The sequence below is a fragment of the Loxodonta africana genome, chromosome 3 (assembly GCF_030014295.1).
Source record: "Loxodonta africana isolate mLoxAfr1 chromosome 3, mLoxAfr1.hap2, whole genome shotgun sequence".
Lineage (NCBI taxonomy): Eukaryota > Metazoa > Chordata > Mammalia > Proboscidea > Elephantidae > Loxodonta > Loxodonta africana.
The window spans coordinates 139,366,240-139,383,879 of NC_087344.1; the positions used below are offsets into that span (position 1 = coordinate 139,366,240).

The window sequence follows — 17,640 nt, forward strand, 5'->3', positions numbered from 1 at the left end:
TGCAAGATTTTTTAAGGGAGGAGGGTGTTGTTGTTGTTGTTTTTAGGTGCCGCTGAATTGGTTCCGACTCATAGCAACACCATGCATGACAGAACAAAATACTGCCTGGTCCTGCGCCACCCTTACAATCACTGCTATACTTGAGCTCATTGTTCCAGCCACTGTGTCAATCCACCTGGTTGAGCGTCTTCCTTTTTTCCACTGAGCCTGTACTCTGCCAAGCATGATGGCCTTCTCCAGGGACTGATCCCTCCTGACAACATGTCCAAAGTATGTAGGACGCGGTCTCGCCACCCTTGCTTCTAAGGAATGTTCTGGTACTTCTTCCAAGACAGATTTATTCGTTCTTTTGGCAGTCCATGGTATATTCAATATTCTTCACCAACATCACAATTCAACGGCGTCAATTCTTCTTCCGTCTTCCTTATTCACTGTCCAGCTTTCACATGCATACGATGCAACTGAAAATACCACGGCTAGAGTCAGGCGCACCTTAGTCTTCAAGGTGACACCTTTGCTTTTCAACAATTTATAGAGGTCCTTTGCAGATTTACCCAATGCAACGCATCTTTTGATTTCTTGACTGCTGCTTCCATGGCTGTTGATTGTGGATCCAATTAAAATGAAATCCTTGTCAACTTCAATCTTTTCTCCTTTTATCATGGTGTTGCTCACTGGTCCAGTTGTGAGGATTTTTGTTTTCTTTATGTTGAGGTGCAATCCATACTGAAGGCTGTGGTCTTTGATCTTCATTAGTGAGTGCTTCAAGTCCTTTTCACTTTCGGCAAGCAAGGTTCTGACATCTGCATAATGCAGGTTGTTAATGAGTCTTCCTCCAATCCCGATGCCCCGTTCTTCTTCATATAGTCCAGCTTCTCAGATTATGTGCTCAGCATACAGACTGAATAGGTATGCTGAAAGGATACAACCCTGACACACACCTTTCCTGACTTTAAATCAATCAGTATCCCCTTGTTCTGTCTGAACTGCCTCTTGATCTATGTAAAGGTTCTTCACGAGCTCAATTAAGTGTTCTGGAATTCCCATTCTTTGCAATGTTATCCATAATGTGTTATGATCCACACAGTCGAGGGCCTTTGCATAGCCAATAAAACAAGGTAAGCATCCTTCTGGTATTCTCTGCTCTCAGCCAGGATCCATGCGACATCAGCAATGATATCCCTGGTTCCACGTCCTCTCCTGAAACCTGCCTGAATTTCTGGGAGTTCCCTGCAGCTGTTTTTGAATGATCTTCAGCAAAATTTTGTTTACATGTGATATTAATGATATCGTTCTATCATTTTCACATTCGGTTGGATCACCTTTCTTGGGAATAGGCGTAAATATAGATCTCTTCCAGTCCGTTGGTCAGGAAGCTGTCTTCCACATTTCTTGGCACAGATGAGTGAGCACCTCCAGCACTGCATCCGTTTGTTGAAACATCTTAATTGATATTCCATCAATTCCTGGAGCCTTGTGTCTTGCCAATGCCTTCAGAGCAGCTCGGACTTCTTCCTTCAGTACTTTTGGTTCCTGAGCATATGCTACCTCTTGAAATGGTTGAACATCAACTAATTCTTTTTGATGGTTCCTGCGTCGTTTAATATTTCCCCCATAGAATCCTTCACTACTGCAACTCGAGGCTTGAATTTTTTTTTTTCAGTTCCTTCAGTTTCAGAAATGCCGAGCATGTTCTTACCTTTTGGTTTTCCATCTCCAGCTCTTTGCACATGTCATTATAATACTTTGTCTTCTCGAGCCGCCCTCTGAAATCTTTTCTTCAGTTCTTTTACTTCATCATTTCTTCCTTTTGCTTTAGCTGATCAACATTCATAAGCAAGTTTCAGAGTCTCCTCTGACATCCATCTTGGTCTTTTCTTTCTTTCCTGTCTTTTCAATGACCTCTTGCTTTCTTCATGTATGATGTCCTTCCACAACTCATCTGGTCTTCAGTCACTAGTGTCAGTGTTTCAAATCTATTCTTCAGATTGCCTCTAAATTCCGGTGGGATATACTCAAGGTCATATCTTGAAACTGATTTTCTTCAGTTCCAACCTGAACTTGCATATGAGCAGTTGATGGTCTGTTCCACAGTCGGCCCCTGGCATTCTTCTGACTGATAATATTGACCTTTTCTATCATTGCTTTCCACAGATGTAGTCAATTTGATTCCTGTGTGTTCCATATGGTGAGGTCCATGCGTATAGTTGCCGTTGATGTTGGTGAAAGAAAGTATTTGCAACGAAGAAGTCATTGGTCTTGCAAGTTCTATCATTTGATCTCCGGCATCATTTCTATCACCAAGAACATATTTTCCAACTACTGATCCTTCTTTGCCTCCAACTTTCTCATTTCAATCACCAGTAATTATCAATGCATCTTGATTGCATGTTCGATCAATTTCAGACTGCAATAGCTAATAAAAATCTTCTATTTCTTCATCTCTGGCCTTAGTGGTTGGTGCATAAATTTGAGCAATAGTCGTATTAACTGGTCTTCCTTGTAGGCGTACGGGCGTTATCCTATCACTTCAGGATAGATCTTGAAACGTTCTTTTTGACAATGAATGCAACACCATTCCTCTTTGTCATTTCCAGCATAGTTGTCTATATGATTGTCTGATTCAAAATGGCCAATACCAGTCCATTTCAGCTCACTAATGCCTAGGATATCGATGTTTATGCATTCCATTTCATTTCTAAAGATTTCCAATTTTCCTAGATTCATACTTCATACATTCCAGGTTCCGATTATTAATGGATGTTTGCAGCTGTTCTCATTTTGAGTCGTGCCACATCAGCAAATGAAGGTCCCGAAAGCTTTACTCCATCCACATCATTAAGGTCGACTCTACTCTGAGGAGGCAACTCTTCCCCAGTCACCTTTTGAGTGCCTTCCAACCTGGGGGCTTACCTTCCAGCAATGTATCAGACAATTTTCTGCTGCTATTCGTAACATTTTCACTGGCTAATGCTTTTCAGAAGTAGACTGTCGGGTCCTTCTTCCTACTGTGTCTCAGTCTGGAAGCTCATCTGAAACCTGTCTTCCATGGGTGACCCTGTTGGTATCTGAACACCAGTGGAACAGCTTCCAGCATCACAGCAACACGCAAGCCCTCACAGTACCACAAAGTGACAGACACATGGGGGGGAGGGGGGCAGGTAAACATACGCATATCCAATTTTAAAGCAGCATTTGGTGAAAGGCTGTTCTTACTCCAATAAATTCACACTTTGTACCTTCGTTAAAAATCAGTCGCCCAGATATATGTGGATTTATTTCTGGACTCTTTATTCTGTTCCATTGATCTATTTATCTTTTTTATGTCAACATGATCTTCTTTGATTAATGTAGTTTTACAGTCGTTCTGGGAAACAGGGAGTCTCAGTCCTCCCAACTTTATTTTACTCTACTGGGTTTCAGCTATGTTTTTGGTAGGTATTGTCGAGTTGAGTTGACTCACTGCAACCCCATGTGACACAGCAGTACTGCCCCACAGGGTTTCTAGGCTGTAATCCTTATGAAAGCAGATTACCAGGTCTTTCTCCCATGGTGCCACTGGGTAAGTTCAAACTACCATCCTTCCAGTTAGCAGCCGAGTACTTATCTGTTTTGTATTTTATTAAGAGGATGTTCTAGAGACTTCAATGTGCAATCTTAATGATCAGTCTATTACAGTTAATACTGTATCACTTCAGGTAAAATATAATAACCTTACAATTGCAAAAGTCCATTTAACCTTCCCTTCGCATTGTTATATTTTACATATACGTATATATACACACACATATATAAAATAAATCCCATAATACAATGTTACCATACTGTTACTTAAAGTCCTTTCAGAGAAAATTAGAGAAAAACCAATAGCCTTTTTTAAATTTATGCACATATTTACCACTCCCAGTGCTCTTCATTACTTCCTGCAGATCTGAGTTTTTATCTGGTATCATTTCACTCAACTTTATGAGCTTTTTTGTTTTTTGTGTACTTGTGTTTGCACGTGTGTTTTGGTAATGTACAGTGCTGGTCTACTGCTAAATGTTTTTGTCCTGGCTGCTTCTTGATTTGCTATATAATCATTAATTTTTAATACTTTGGCTATTACCTGCCTAGGTATGGTTCCTTCTATTTATCTGACATGAAATTTACTAGGCTTCTTAAAACTCTAAGTTGGTATTTTTCCTCAAACTTTGGAAGTTTTTGGCCATTACTACTTCAAATAATTTTTTCTTCATTCTCTCTCCCCTCTCCCTCTGGGATTCCAATTACATGTAGCTTGATTGTATCACTGATATATTCAGTTCTCTCTGGCAGACTGAACAATTTCTCTTCAGACTCACTAATGTTTCTTTTGTTGTCTTCATCTACTGTTAAATCCCATCCAGTGAATTTTTCACTTCAAACACTGAGTTTTTCACTAAGAGCACTAAGAGCATTTCTATGATTGGTTTTCCTTTATTTCTTAATACATTCCCTCATCTGTTCCCTGATCATTTCAATCTTTTCCTTTATAACTTTGAAAACATTCTATAGTCTTTGCCAATCTAAAAAAAAAAAATCTCAACATCTAGGTTATTTTAGGAAACCCTGCTGGCGTAGTGGTGAAGTGCTTCAGCTGCTAACCAAGAGGTGGGCAGTTCAAATCCGCCAGGCGCTCCTTGGAAACTCTATGGGGCAGTTCTACTCTGTCCTATAGGGTCGCTCTGAGTTGGAATCGACTCGACGGCAGTGAGTGAGTGAGTGAGGTTATTTTGGGATATGTTTCTATTGACTACTGCTGCTCTAGTTCACGGATTATTTTCCTGCTTCATCACATGGTTTTTAAGTTTTGATTCTATCCTGGACATCGTAGGTGATAGCTGTAGGGAGCCTGAATCATGTCATCTTCCTTAGGGGATGTCATTTTGTCTCAGCAGGGAATCAAATTCCTGGTGAATTCTCCAGGTCTTGTCAAGTTAGACTATTTGACTTTCTTAACTTACTCTTATGGCGTGTTAACTATAAGATGTGATCTTTTGTCTTAAAGCTTGGCTTTTCTGCAGTATAAATTAAACGTTTGAGGTGCTCGGCAAGATGCCTCCACCTTGCCTTCTAAGAATGTCAATGTCTGCACAACCGTTGGTATTACCACCTAGGTCTCAGCCCCCAAACAGGCAATTTTTGATAGACCTTGCAAAGTCTCAAGCTGTACATGTACAGCCCAGATGTTATCCAAAGTTCTGAATGACATGACTCCCCATACCAAATTCTACCCCCTTGCTCTATGCCTCAGCCGCTGGACAACTTCTTTTTCTCCGGGACCCTGCCCCAAAAATTCCAGGTGTGTGAGCACCCTTGCTTTCCAGTCTCAGCCTCTTTGGCTCAGTGAGATCTGCATGGCCCGTTTGGACTTCACTTCCCTGTGCCACAGCAGTAAGGTATCGTATTTTTACACAAATAGCGTACTCCTTCTACATCTGTTTGCCAACTGCGCCCTCCATCTATGAAGTCTTTTTCTAAGTGCCACTATATCAATTTTTTTTTTTACACGTTGCCATAAAAAATCAGCATAGTGCACTTACGAAAATATCTCACGGAGGAGAAGGCGTGGCTGGCAAACAAATGTAGAAGGCACGTACTATTTGAATAAAAATATGGTACTCCAAAGCAGAAAGCTGGAGTGATCATGGGATTCACCCTGTGTTTCCCTTTTCTCAAGAATCATGATCTTGTTCTGTCTGTCCATCAATTCGAAACAACAGTCGCCCCATACATTTTATTCAGTTTTACAGATTTTTTTTTTTGGTGAGGGGAGAGGCCAGGCTGGTACCAGTTATTCTGTTACAGCTCTGCATACTAATTTTAAAGAAATTTCCCTATCAATCACTATATACAATATAAGAGAAAAATAATACTGACGAAGCAGAGTTATATCCACTCGAACCTATTTGTTCAATTATTTGGTACACGTACATGGTACATCATTGCGTAGTTATTTTGCTTTGTGATCACGACACTGAAAAATCTGTAAGGATGTGCTGACAGGTTCATCTTCACATATAAGTACATCATTATCACTATATTTGGTAAGTACTTCATTATAATTATAACTGAACTGTCAAGGATGTCTATGTGTATGCCTAGGCTTAGATATACACAGTAGCTACTTGAAGGAAGTTAAAACACCTTATAATCTTTTACTAGTCTTTTGATACCCAATACGAATCAAGCAACTAATTTAGGAAAAAGTACGAAAGAAGGAAATTTTTTGGTTTCAGGGAAATAATGTGAAATGTAGGGTTATAAGATAAACTCATTCAATAATAACCACAGCAATAAACAGTATACAAAACTGGGCCCATCAACCATGAAACTATGGTCTAAACTTATCTATTTTTGTTTACACAGACAGATATTACAAACAAATATGTTACTTCAGACATATATCATTTTAGGAAAATCCTAATCTTGTAGATTCAATAACTCAAATAAATTCCCAAGTAGGTAATACTGAAATCAATTCAAAGAATTAAAATATTGTTAGAGCAAAGAAAAAAAAGAAAAGGTGAAAACCGAGAAAGAAAACAATTACGTAGTTGAATCATTTGGTTGTTATTTACAGTTTGTGCTTTTGGGCTCATGGGACAGAATAGTAAAAATAAAAAAATCTTATGACATCTACACACAAAAAATAAAAACAAAAGTACAGAGGGAGTGAGAGGGCTTGTAACATGACAGACAAAAGATTGCATTTTTGTGATTAAACTAAAAAAAAGAAAACATCAGACTTGAGAGTTATCAGCCTATAAAAGTCACCAACTTCAGGGTTTTTTATTTGGCACATGTATTCACTAGTGGAATTTCACTTAAAACATTTCAACACATAGCACTAAATTTCAGTTTTAACATTCTGTCGCATAACAAGGCAAATAATGACAAACTTGAGAGAACAACACTTACCTGTAACTACCATGCTGCTCATGTTAGAGTTTGGACTACTGAGAACACTTCCTGAAAGTAGTTCGTCAGATCCTCTCTATAAAGACAATAACAAATTAGCATACACAATCTTTAAATTTAAAAGGTTAATCTGAAAGCCTGTCACATACCTGTAACTTTTCAAATATTCACTGAGAAGTGTTATGTCGAGTATTACACTACTACAGTTAAAATTCTACTCTAAGTACAAAATATGACAAAAAAATTAACTTCATCCCTCCATTTTCCTATGTATCCTTCCTCTCCCTTTTCTACAAAGCCAACAGTTCACCAAGTTCAAAAAGAAAAAAAAAAAAAGATTACGTCTCAATCAAAAGCTTAGGAAAAAAAAATAGCTACTCCAATTCTTTATAAACAAGCTAATCCCACAGGAGTTGGGCTTTCTCAGAAATGTTCTGTGAATCTTCCATCCCCACAAAGCCCTTTATTCATCTAGATAACTTAGGTCTTTAAACTTCATACTGATGAGTGGGCCAACAGTATCATCATTACCAAAATTAAACAGTCAGGCATAAACTTCAGTGGCTAGAAAATTGAAAGCAGAAGCAAAATCTATAAAATAAAAATTTTGTCAACATAAAGAAAGATTTGAATCATGTTCTAAACTCTAGAGAACACAGTTGTTAAATCATTACACATTCTGGGAACTGCATAGTTGTTCAAATGAGCAAATTGTTGTTTTAAAGCTATTTTAAATATGTGTATATTTACAAAAATGTGTATGAACAAACTCATTATTTAAAATAGCTAGATCAACTATTCTGCCTATTTTTAAAATGTGCATAATTATACGCACAGGTACTAATATTTAAAATAGCTAAATCAATACTGGCAAATTTAAACAACCGATCAGTACACAGAAGTTGAATAAAACCATCAAAAATATATCAAAAAAGATGTCAAAGCATTTCAGACAGCTCCCCCCTCAAAATCCAAATTAACCATAAATTTTATGCTAATTTGAGCTTAAACTCAAAATTAATGAGCAGCATTACAACAAAATAACGAAAATTTGAAGCAAACAGATCTCCATAGGTCATCTCTCTTAAATGTTTTAAAAGCTTTCAGCTCATTAACATCAAATGCTCAAAGACATACAAATACGAGACAAACATAGTGTCAAACCATATAATATTTATTATATTTACATCAAGTCTAAGATCTTAACAAGACATAAGAGAGTCAACATTAATGTCGTGTAAGGACATGATGAGCACAAATAGGATACTTTATATCAGAGATTCTCAAAATGTGGTCCATGGACAAGCATTATCAGCCTTAGATCTAGAAATCTGTTAGCAACGGATGTTCTCAAGTCACTCCAGACCTACTGAACACACGAAACTCTGGGGATGAAGTCCAGCAACCTGAGTTTTACCAAAGTTCTTCATGCGCTTCTGATGCATGCTAAAGTTTAAGGACCACTGCTATATATTATTGGTTCACCATTAACAATAAATATTTCCTAGTTTTCACTATGTTTTTATGACAAGTTTGTAATAAGGTGTCAAGAAAAAGGGCTGTGAGGTCCAACTCCCACAACTTCCACTTACATAACTTCAGTAAATTACTTAAACCACTCTAAGCTTTAATTCTCTCATTTGTAAAGCAGTGATAACATCTACATCACAGCCTTTAGGATCTGATGTGGTAAATGCATAGGAAGTATTCACCAGGCAAAGTGCTTGGCGCACTTCACTAGCGTTCTCTATAATACAATTCAACCAAGCACAGGGTCTACACATATTTTTTATTAAGTAAATGAATGAATGCTGATTATTATTACTAACAATTGCTGTATTTTTTTGGTCTCTGTTCTTGGAACAAATAACTGAAGTCAAATTACTCCATGCACAAAAACAAAGTCAGCTCCCCCCATAAACCAAATCAAACCCACTGCAGTCAAGTCAATTTCGACCCACAGCGACCCCACAGGACAGAGCAGAACTCACTGCCCCTTAGGGTTTCCAAGGAGTGGCTGGTGGATTCAAACTGCTGACCTTTAGGTCAGCTGCCAAGCTCTTAACCGCTGCGAAATTTCTCATACAGAGTGGATAACATCAGCTCCTCCATAATAAATCAAGAGAATTCCAGACCAAGTACTCTAAAAGTTGGGGTGGGGGGGTGGGGGAAGAACTGAAGAGATCCTTAATGTCTTACTCACCAAAACTTATAACCAGCCCCTTAAAAGACTTTCAGTATCGTATCTCTTTAGTTCCTTCCAGCAAATACTATGACTGTCCTAGTTTTCAAAAAGTATATTTCATCTCTTTTCAAATATATTTTATCAGTTTATTATTTAGACATTTGGTTACTTGTGAGTCAAAATCCTTCCACCTCAGTGGATCACAAGTAATTCTGGAAGATGGGTGAGAAATTCCGGGTCTACTCAAGTAAAAAAGAAAGCCTGTCATTCTACTGTGTAGTATGTAGGACATGTCAGTCCCACCCCAAATCCTATCAAAAGTTTCATACCTGCTGCTAAGAGAGTAAGTGTAACAGTCTTCATAACGGAGTCAGAAGAATTAATACCAAATTACTTGCAACTTTGTGATTACTTATAAAACTTAAGTTTTTGACAAATTTATTATTTAAAAAAATTGTCTGACTTTCCATTGAGTAAAAAGTCTACCACTATTATGCACAAAAGAAGTGATTCTGCAGTCACTACTAGTAATGTTAACATGATAGAACAATTTTACTTTAAATATCTCAGCCTAGTTTAATTTGGAGAAGATATGAAACCAAATGAATCAATGGCAAAGAGACTAATAGCTGTTCCACACTAGTGGTTGCTGACTTACTAAATTAGTGGTACTTAAGCACAAAAATGAGTATCTTTATTTGGTGTATATATCTTTAACTTAATTCATTTAAAATAGATGTCATTTGAACTCAGAATCAATTAAAAAAGAAATTAAATGTTAAACTGACATGAATGCCCTTTGTTAAATCTCATCACAGAAACTTTTCCCCCTATGTGATATCAATGACCATTTCAAAAGAAACTAGTATTACAAAACAAAATCAATTAGTAAAATGATGACATAGAAAGACACAATTTCTATGTCAATCACAAAAGAAAGAAATAAGTAAAAAAGATAAATGGAAAAATAGATACAGAATAATGGACAGTTAACATTCATTCTAATGATATAAATTTTCTTGTTTTGTCTTCTTTTGGCTACTGGATAACCTGTCCATCATAATACTCCAATCCAACTACCATCTATTACTCACAGGTGAAGAGCTGTTGGAGCTACCAGGAAGGCAGGTAAGAGCTGAAGGTGGAGGCTGACAAGAGTCCTCAGGCTCTGCTGAGAGCTGGCCAAAGACTTCTCCTCTAGAGATGTCAGCCAAGGGAACCATGACAGGAAGACATGGGGCAGGTATGCAAATATCAGATTCCTGAAGAGAACACAGTTCTGGGTGAGGAAGGAAAGTACTCACCCATGTATTTCTGGTCTCCCTGTACATGAAGTACTGCCAGGAAGAACTCAGTGCCACCTACCTACCAGAGATGGGAAAAGCACTAATTCATACAACCAGTAAAAATATAGAATAGAGAAAACAAAGATACAATGAAGAGGATAAATAACAGCAAAAGCTGATTTTCTAAACAGGACTACAAAACAGACAAACCTCCAGGAAGAATAATTAAGAGAAAAAAAGGTGACACAACTATACAACATCAGATCATACAGATAATTACAAAAGTCTAAGCCTAGAATACTGAAGCAAAAAGATGAAAAAGTTGGCCTGGTGAATAACCTCAAGGAGCAAAGTGGTTCCATTTTCCTAGACTAGCAGGATTTTTTGTTTATGAGAGAAATAAAAGTTCTAGCCTATTTATGTCCCTATATTCTTCATTTTGTTAGAAGAGCTTAGCCTTTACCCTAAGATGTTATCTACTCATAGAAGAACTGGCACGTGAATTTTAATTTAATTGGTTATCCCTACAAGGGCAAAGAAACAAAACTGCATCCCTATCAAATACAATACACACACACAAAAAAATTTTCTGATGTATTAGACAATTATTTGAAAGGTAAAATTTTAAAAGGAAATATCTTTATGATTGCTGGGTAAGACTTCTGAAATTAAAACACAAACCAAACTAATCATAAAATACTGATGACAAATTCTACTATAATGTGGTCACAAAATTTCTATGTAAGAAAGTGTATTTCAACAACAGTTGAAAACTTAAGAAGTTATGAAGGATTGCTTTAAAGACTTCCAACAATCAACATGGAAGACATCCATAACCAGGGAAAAATAAAAATTAGCAGAGAAATACTGGGAACATGCCAATAATTTCTAACTAGTTCATAAAAGTATAACTTCCAAAAACACCATAAAAGAGTGAAAAGACAAGCTGTGAACTTGGAGAATATATAAGCAAAATATAAAATGAAAAGAAAATCAACAACCACAGTCTATTAAAAAAAAAAAAACTGCAAATAACTAAAATCAGAAATGAAAGTAGGGTCATTATTACCAACCGTACAGAAATAAAAAGAATTACAAGAGAACACGATAAGCAACTGCACGTCAACAGATTGAATTAACCTCAATGAAATGGACAAATCCCTAGAAACACATAAATTACCTAAACTGACTTCAGAAGAAAATCTCAACAGTGCCATAACAAATGAATAGATTAAATCAGTAATTAAAAACCTCTCAATAAAGAGAAGTCTTGGACAAGATGGCTTCACTGGGGAATTCTATCACACATTTAAAGAACTGACACCAATCCTTCTGAGATGCTTCCAAAGAATTGAAGACTAGGAAACACTATGTAACTCATTCTAGGAGGCCAGTGTTACCCTTATACCAAAGCAAAAGGTACAATAAAAGAAAAATAAAGACCAATATCCCTGACGAATATGATGTAAATATTCTCAACAAAATACTAGCAAACCAAATCCAACAGCATACTAAAAGAATTATTCAAGTGAGATTTACCCCAAGAATGCAAGGGTGGATCAACATAAGAAAACAAACCAATGTAATATACCACATTAAAAGAAAAACCACCAAATGATCACCTCAATTGGTACACAAAAGGGATTTCATAAAAAAAAAAAAAAAAAACTGAACCCGTTGCTGTCGATTCCAACTCACAGAAACCCTGTAGGATAGGGTAGAACTGCCTTAAAGAATTTCCAAGGAGCGCCTGGTGGATTCAAACTGCAACCTTTTGATTAGCAGCCACAGCACTTAACCACTATGCCACCAGTTTCCTCATCAAAGCCATCAACCTTTTATTACAAAAACACTCAACAAACTAGGAGTAGAAGGGAAATTCCTCAACATAATAAAGGGCATTTATCAAAAACACGGAGCTAACATCATGCTCAATAACGGTAAAGACTGAAAGCATTTCCCTTAACATCAACAACAAGATAAGGATGCCCATTTCACTGCTGTTGTTCAACACTACTGGAAGTTCTAGCCAAAGCAATTAGGCAAGAAAAAGAAATAAAATATATCCAACTGGAAAGGAAAAAGTAAAACTACCTCTATTCTTAGATGATATGATCCCATATATATATATATATATATATATATATATATATATATATATATATATAATATCCCAAAGAATTCACAAGAAAGCTACTAGAGCTAAAAAAAAATGAATTCATCAAAATTTTAAGGTACAAGATCAACACACAAAAAATCAGTTGTGTTCCTATACACCAACAATGAACAATCTCCATAGGAAAAAAAAAAAAAAACTAAGAAAACAATTCCATTTACAATAGCATCTAAAAGAATAAACTACCTAGGAATATATTTAACCAAGTAGGTGAAAGACTTGTCCACTGAGAACCATAAAATATTGCTGAAAGAAATGATAAAGATCTAAATAAATTGAAAGATATCCTATGTACAGAGTGGAAGACTTAATACTGTTAAGATGCCTATGCTACCCAACATGATCTACAAACGCAACACCTATCAAAATCTCAACAGCCTTTTAGCAGAAACAGTAAAGTCAATTATCAAATTCATAAGGAACTGCAAAAGGCCCTAAATAGTCAAAGCAATATTTAAAAAGAACAAAGTAAGAAGAGTCACACTTCTTAACTTCAAAACATACTATAAAGCTACAATAACTGAAACAGTCTTGTACTAGTATAAGGATAGAAATAGAGACCAGTGGAATAGAACTGAGAGTCCAGAAGCAAACCCATACATTTATGGTCAATTAATTCCACTGTATGGATGGGTGCTAAGTTGATTCAATGGTGAAAGAAGAGTCTCTTTAATAAATGGTGCTGGAACAAGTGGACCATGGCCTATAAAAGAATGAAGTTGGACCCATACCTGTACCTCATACAATACAAAAAATTTAACAAAACCAAAAGGTGGAAACGACCCAAGTGTCCAACAGATAAATGAATAAAAAAAGGTGTATTCATACAATGGAATATTACTCAGTCATAACAGGAAGTGAAGTTCTGACTCGTGCGACAACACGGATGGACCCTGAAAATATCCTAAATGAAATAAGTCGGACACAAAAGGACAAATCTAGCTTGCTTTTCTTACACAAGGTGTACTTCGGTGTGATCAAATAGGTACTGGAAAAAGTTTTAATAGAGGGATTCTAGCTAATATATGTAGGGGAAAAATGATAAGAGTATCACCATTTTTTAATACCCAATCAAATTATGCAATCAATACTTACTAAAACCTATTAGGTGAAAGCATGATGGAGCATTCTCTAATGGATGCATCAGGATGACAAATGTTAATAATATCACAAAAATTAGACATTATGTTCCTCCCAGTATGATACAATGCAAATTATAAAGCATATCTATAAAATATTCTTGCTAAAAATAAACCTGAATCTGATCGAACCCCCTCTATAAGTTCACAGGAAATATACAGAATATGAGATACATATGAAATGATAACTTGGAGATACAATCAGCCAAATCCAGAATGTGCAAATTGTGCAGGATAGATGACCCAGTTTCTCTAACAAAGAAATGGGAACAAAAGAGGGGCAGGTGTTAAACTGTAATAGGTACTTAAGAGAAGAAAAATAAACCACATTGATCCATGGACTTTCCTTGATTCCTAACTTAAAAGGAAAAAGGCCAAGATTTTTTAGGCAACTGAGAAATTTTGAACACTGCTGCAGATGATATTAAAAAGTTACTTTATACTGTATTAGGTATAATAATGGTATCAACGCTATTTTCCAGAGAAAGAGCCTATTTGTTAGAAGCAGATACTGATGTATTTGGGGATGATATATAATCTCTTGAGATTTGCTGTAATATTCTCCAACAGGAAGGAAAAAGAAGTGAATTATAATTCCACTTTCTCTACCTTTGTGTATTTTGAAACTTTTAAAATGAAGTTTTTAAAAAAAGGGATCTTTCAATGCCAAAAAGTATTGCCAAAACAATAATAATTGCTCATTCTTAACGGTGAATGTATTAATTTTTAAGCAAGAAAATAAACTGGTTCAGACTCTAACTTAAAGTAACCAAGATATAACAGTAAAAGAAATCTAACATAAGGTAGAAAAAGATAAAAACAAATTTATGAGTTATGAAACAATAAAAAATAAATATAAAAGCTGGTTCTTTGAAAAAAAACAGTAAAATAAATCTCTCATAAGATGCCTTTTTATTACTAATGTTGAACATTTTGTTTTCTCAATAAATAGGAGAAAACAAAATGTTCAACATTAGTAATAAAAAAGAGAAAATTTTAAAATGCTATATAATAGGTCTGAGAAATTTGAAACTCTCAAAAGACAATTTTTTAGGAAAATGCTAAATCACTGAATAAACTTTAAGGAGAAATGGACTACTTATCAAAATATTACTGTTCCCTCACCTCCTGAACCTCCTTCAAAAGGCATGGGAATTACATAAAAGCTGTTTAAAATCCTTCTAACTACTCAGAAAAAATTATGGGAAGTACATACAATGATGATTAGCTTTGGTAGTGGGAATACTGGTGATTAACTTATTTTCCTCTATGCCCTTCTGCATTAAGCGTGCCTTTTATTTTTTTTATCATGCTTTAAGTGAAGGTTTACAGTTCAAGTTAGTTTCTCATACAAATATTTATACACACATTGTTATGTGACCCTAGTTGACACCTCCTTTCCACCCTGTATCTCCCATGTCCATTCAACCAGCTCCTCTCCCTTTCTGCCTTTTCATCTTGCCTCTGGACGGGACCCACCCACTTAGTCTCATGCGCCTACTTGAGCTAAGCAGCACACTCCTTGCCAGTAACAGTTTATGTCTCACAGTCCAGTCTACTCTCTGTCTGAATTGCCTTGCGAAATGGTTTTAGTTTTGGGCTAACAGAGAATCCAGGGACCGTAATCTCTGGGGTCCCTTCAGTCTCAGTACGACTTTTAAGTCTGGTCTTTTTACTAGAATTTGAATTTTGCATCCCACTTTACTCCTGCTCCATCAGGGGCTCCCTGTCAGGGCAGTCACTGGTGGTAGCCGGGCACCATTTAGTTCTTCCAGTCTCAGGCTGATGGAGTCTCTGGTTTATGTAGCCCTTTCTGTCTCTTGGGTTCATATTTTCCTTGTGTCTTTGGTGTTCTTCATTCTTCTCTGCTCCAGGTGGCTTGGGACCAACTGATCCATCTTAGATGGCCACTTGCTGGCTTTTAAGACTCCAGACACCACTCATCAAAGTGGGTTGCAGAACATTTTCTTAACAAACTTTGCTATAGCAATTGACGTAGATGTCTCCTGAAGCCATGGTCCCTGGACCCCCAACCCTGCTACTCTGTCCCTCAAAGTTTGGTTGTATTCAGGAAACTTCTTAGCTTTTGGTTTAGTCCAACTGTGCTGACGTCCCCTCTATTGTGTGTTGTCCTTCCCTTCACCTATGATAATTCTTACCTACTATTAGTGAATATCCTCCCCCTCCCTCCTCACCCTCCTACCCATCAAAGTATGTTTTCTTCTGTGTTTAAACTTTTCTTGAGTTCTTAAAATAGTGATCTCATACAACATTCGTCCTTTTCTGACTAATTGCACTCAGCATAATACCTTCCAGATTCCTCCATGTTATGAGATGTTTCAAGAATTCATCATTGGTCTTTTATTGTTGTATAGTATTCCACTGAGTGAACAGACTATAATTTGTTTAAGCATATCTTTTGTAATGAGACAATATTATGGTAAACAAATGGGAAATTCCTCAAAGAAATGTTATAGTTCTCTGCCTTTGAGCTCAAGCAAACACTGCCATTTTATTTTATTAAATATGCAAATACAAATATCCCCAATTAACTTATAAAATTAATGCAATTATAATCAAAACTCAAAAATTCATCATGGAACTTGGTCAACTGATTTTACATACAGTAAAGAAAATGCCAAAACAATTTTAATTGACAAACGTGTGAAATCCACCCTACAAGATTTCAAGACTTGTTCTGATGCTATAGTAATTAAGACACTGTAGTACTGGTACCAAAACAGACAATGAAACAGAACAGATAGCCCAGAAACAGTTCCATGCATATATGAAAACCTGACAAAATTGATACTGCAAATCAGTGAGGAAAAAATGGACTATTCTATTCAGTGGGTACTCAGTTTGTTATCCATAAGGGAAAAAATAAAACTTTACCACACACTGCACACATAAAATAAACTCCAGGTGTAATGAGGCTCTAAAAGTGAAAACCAGAATTTTAAAACTTGCGGAAGAAAATTCACAAGACTGTATATAATATACTGAGTTAAATTTAAAAATCTCAAAAGAAAGACATAAAATCAATTTCAGATGTTACAACTTCTATTCATCAAAGTAAAAAAAAAAAAACAGTCACAAACAGGAGACAAGGGGATCAGCAGAGGGATTATCTGCAGCACATATACCTGACAAAGCATTAGTATCCAAACCAAATCCGCTGCTGAGTCAATTCCGACTCACAGCAACCCTACAGGACAGAGAACTGCCCCACAGTTTCCAAGGAGCACCCGGCAGATATGAACTGCCAACCTTTTGGTTAGTAGCTGTAGCTTTTAACCACCAGGATTTCCTGTTAGTATCCAGAATACATAAAAATGCATATGAATCAATAAGAAAAAGATAAGCTACATAAAAGATGCATAACTACATAAAGAAAACTGACAGCCTATATAAACACACATTTAACAGAGAAGGAACATGAATTGCCAATAAACTAATAAAAAAACATCAATAGTAAACCAAAAACCACCAAATCCAGTGCCAACAAGTCGATTTCGACTCACAGCAATCCTATAGGACAGTGTAAAACTGCCCCCAAAGGTTTCTGAGGCTGAAATCTTTATGGAAGCAGATCGCCACATCTTTCTTCCACAGAGTGGCTGGTGGGTTTGAACTGCCAACCTTTCATGTAGCAGCTGAGTGCTTAACCATTGCAATAGGGAATTCATAAAAACCACAACAAGAAACCGTTCGCATGTACATTATATTGACAATAATTAAACTGACAAAATTAAGAAGTCTGACCATGGTAATTATCAGAGAGGATACAAAGGAACAGGAATTGTCATATGTTACTGATGGAGCATAAATTAACACAATTACTTAGGCAAGCAACATGCTAATATCCAGTGAACCTGAAACTAGATATATCCTATAATCCAGCCCATTTTC

At 36.4% G+C, this 17,640-nt stretch overlaps 1 protein-coding gene across 4 annotated transcripts in view; it reads right to left on the bottom strand.

Moving 5' to 3' along the window:
* Nucleotides 1-17,640, bottom strand: part of PTBP2 (polypyrimidine tract binding protein 2) — an 84,470-nt gene that overhangs the window by 51,500 nt on the left and 15,330 nt on the right. For all 4 annotated transcript variants that reach the window (XM_064282229.1, XM_064282228.1, XM_064282227.1 and 1 more), the window contains exon 3: nucleotides 6,943-7,018. In XM_064282229.1, the coding sequence (XP_064138299.1) occupies nucleotides 6,943-7,018 (76 nt within the window). The remainder of the gene's footprint in view (nucleotides 1-6,942; nucleotides 7,019-17,640) is intronic.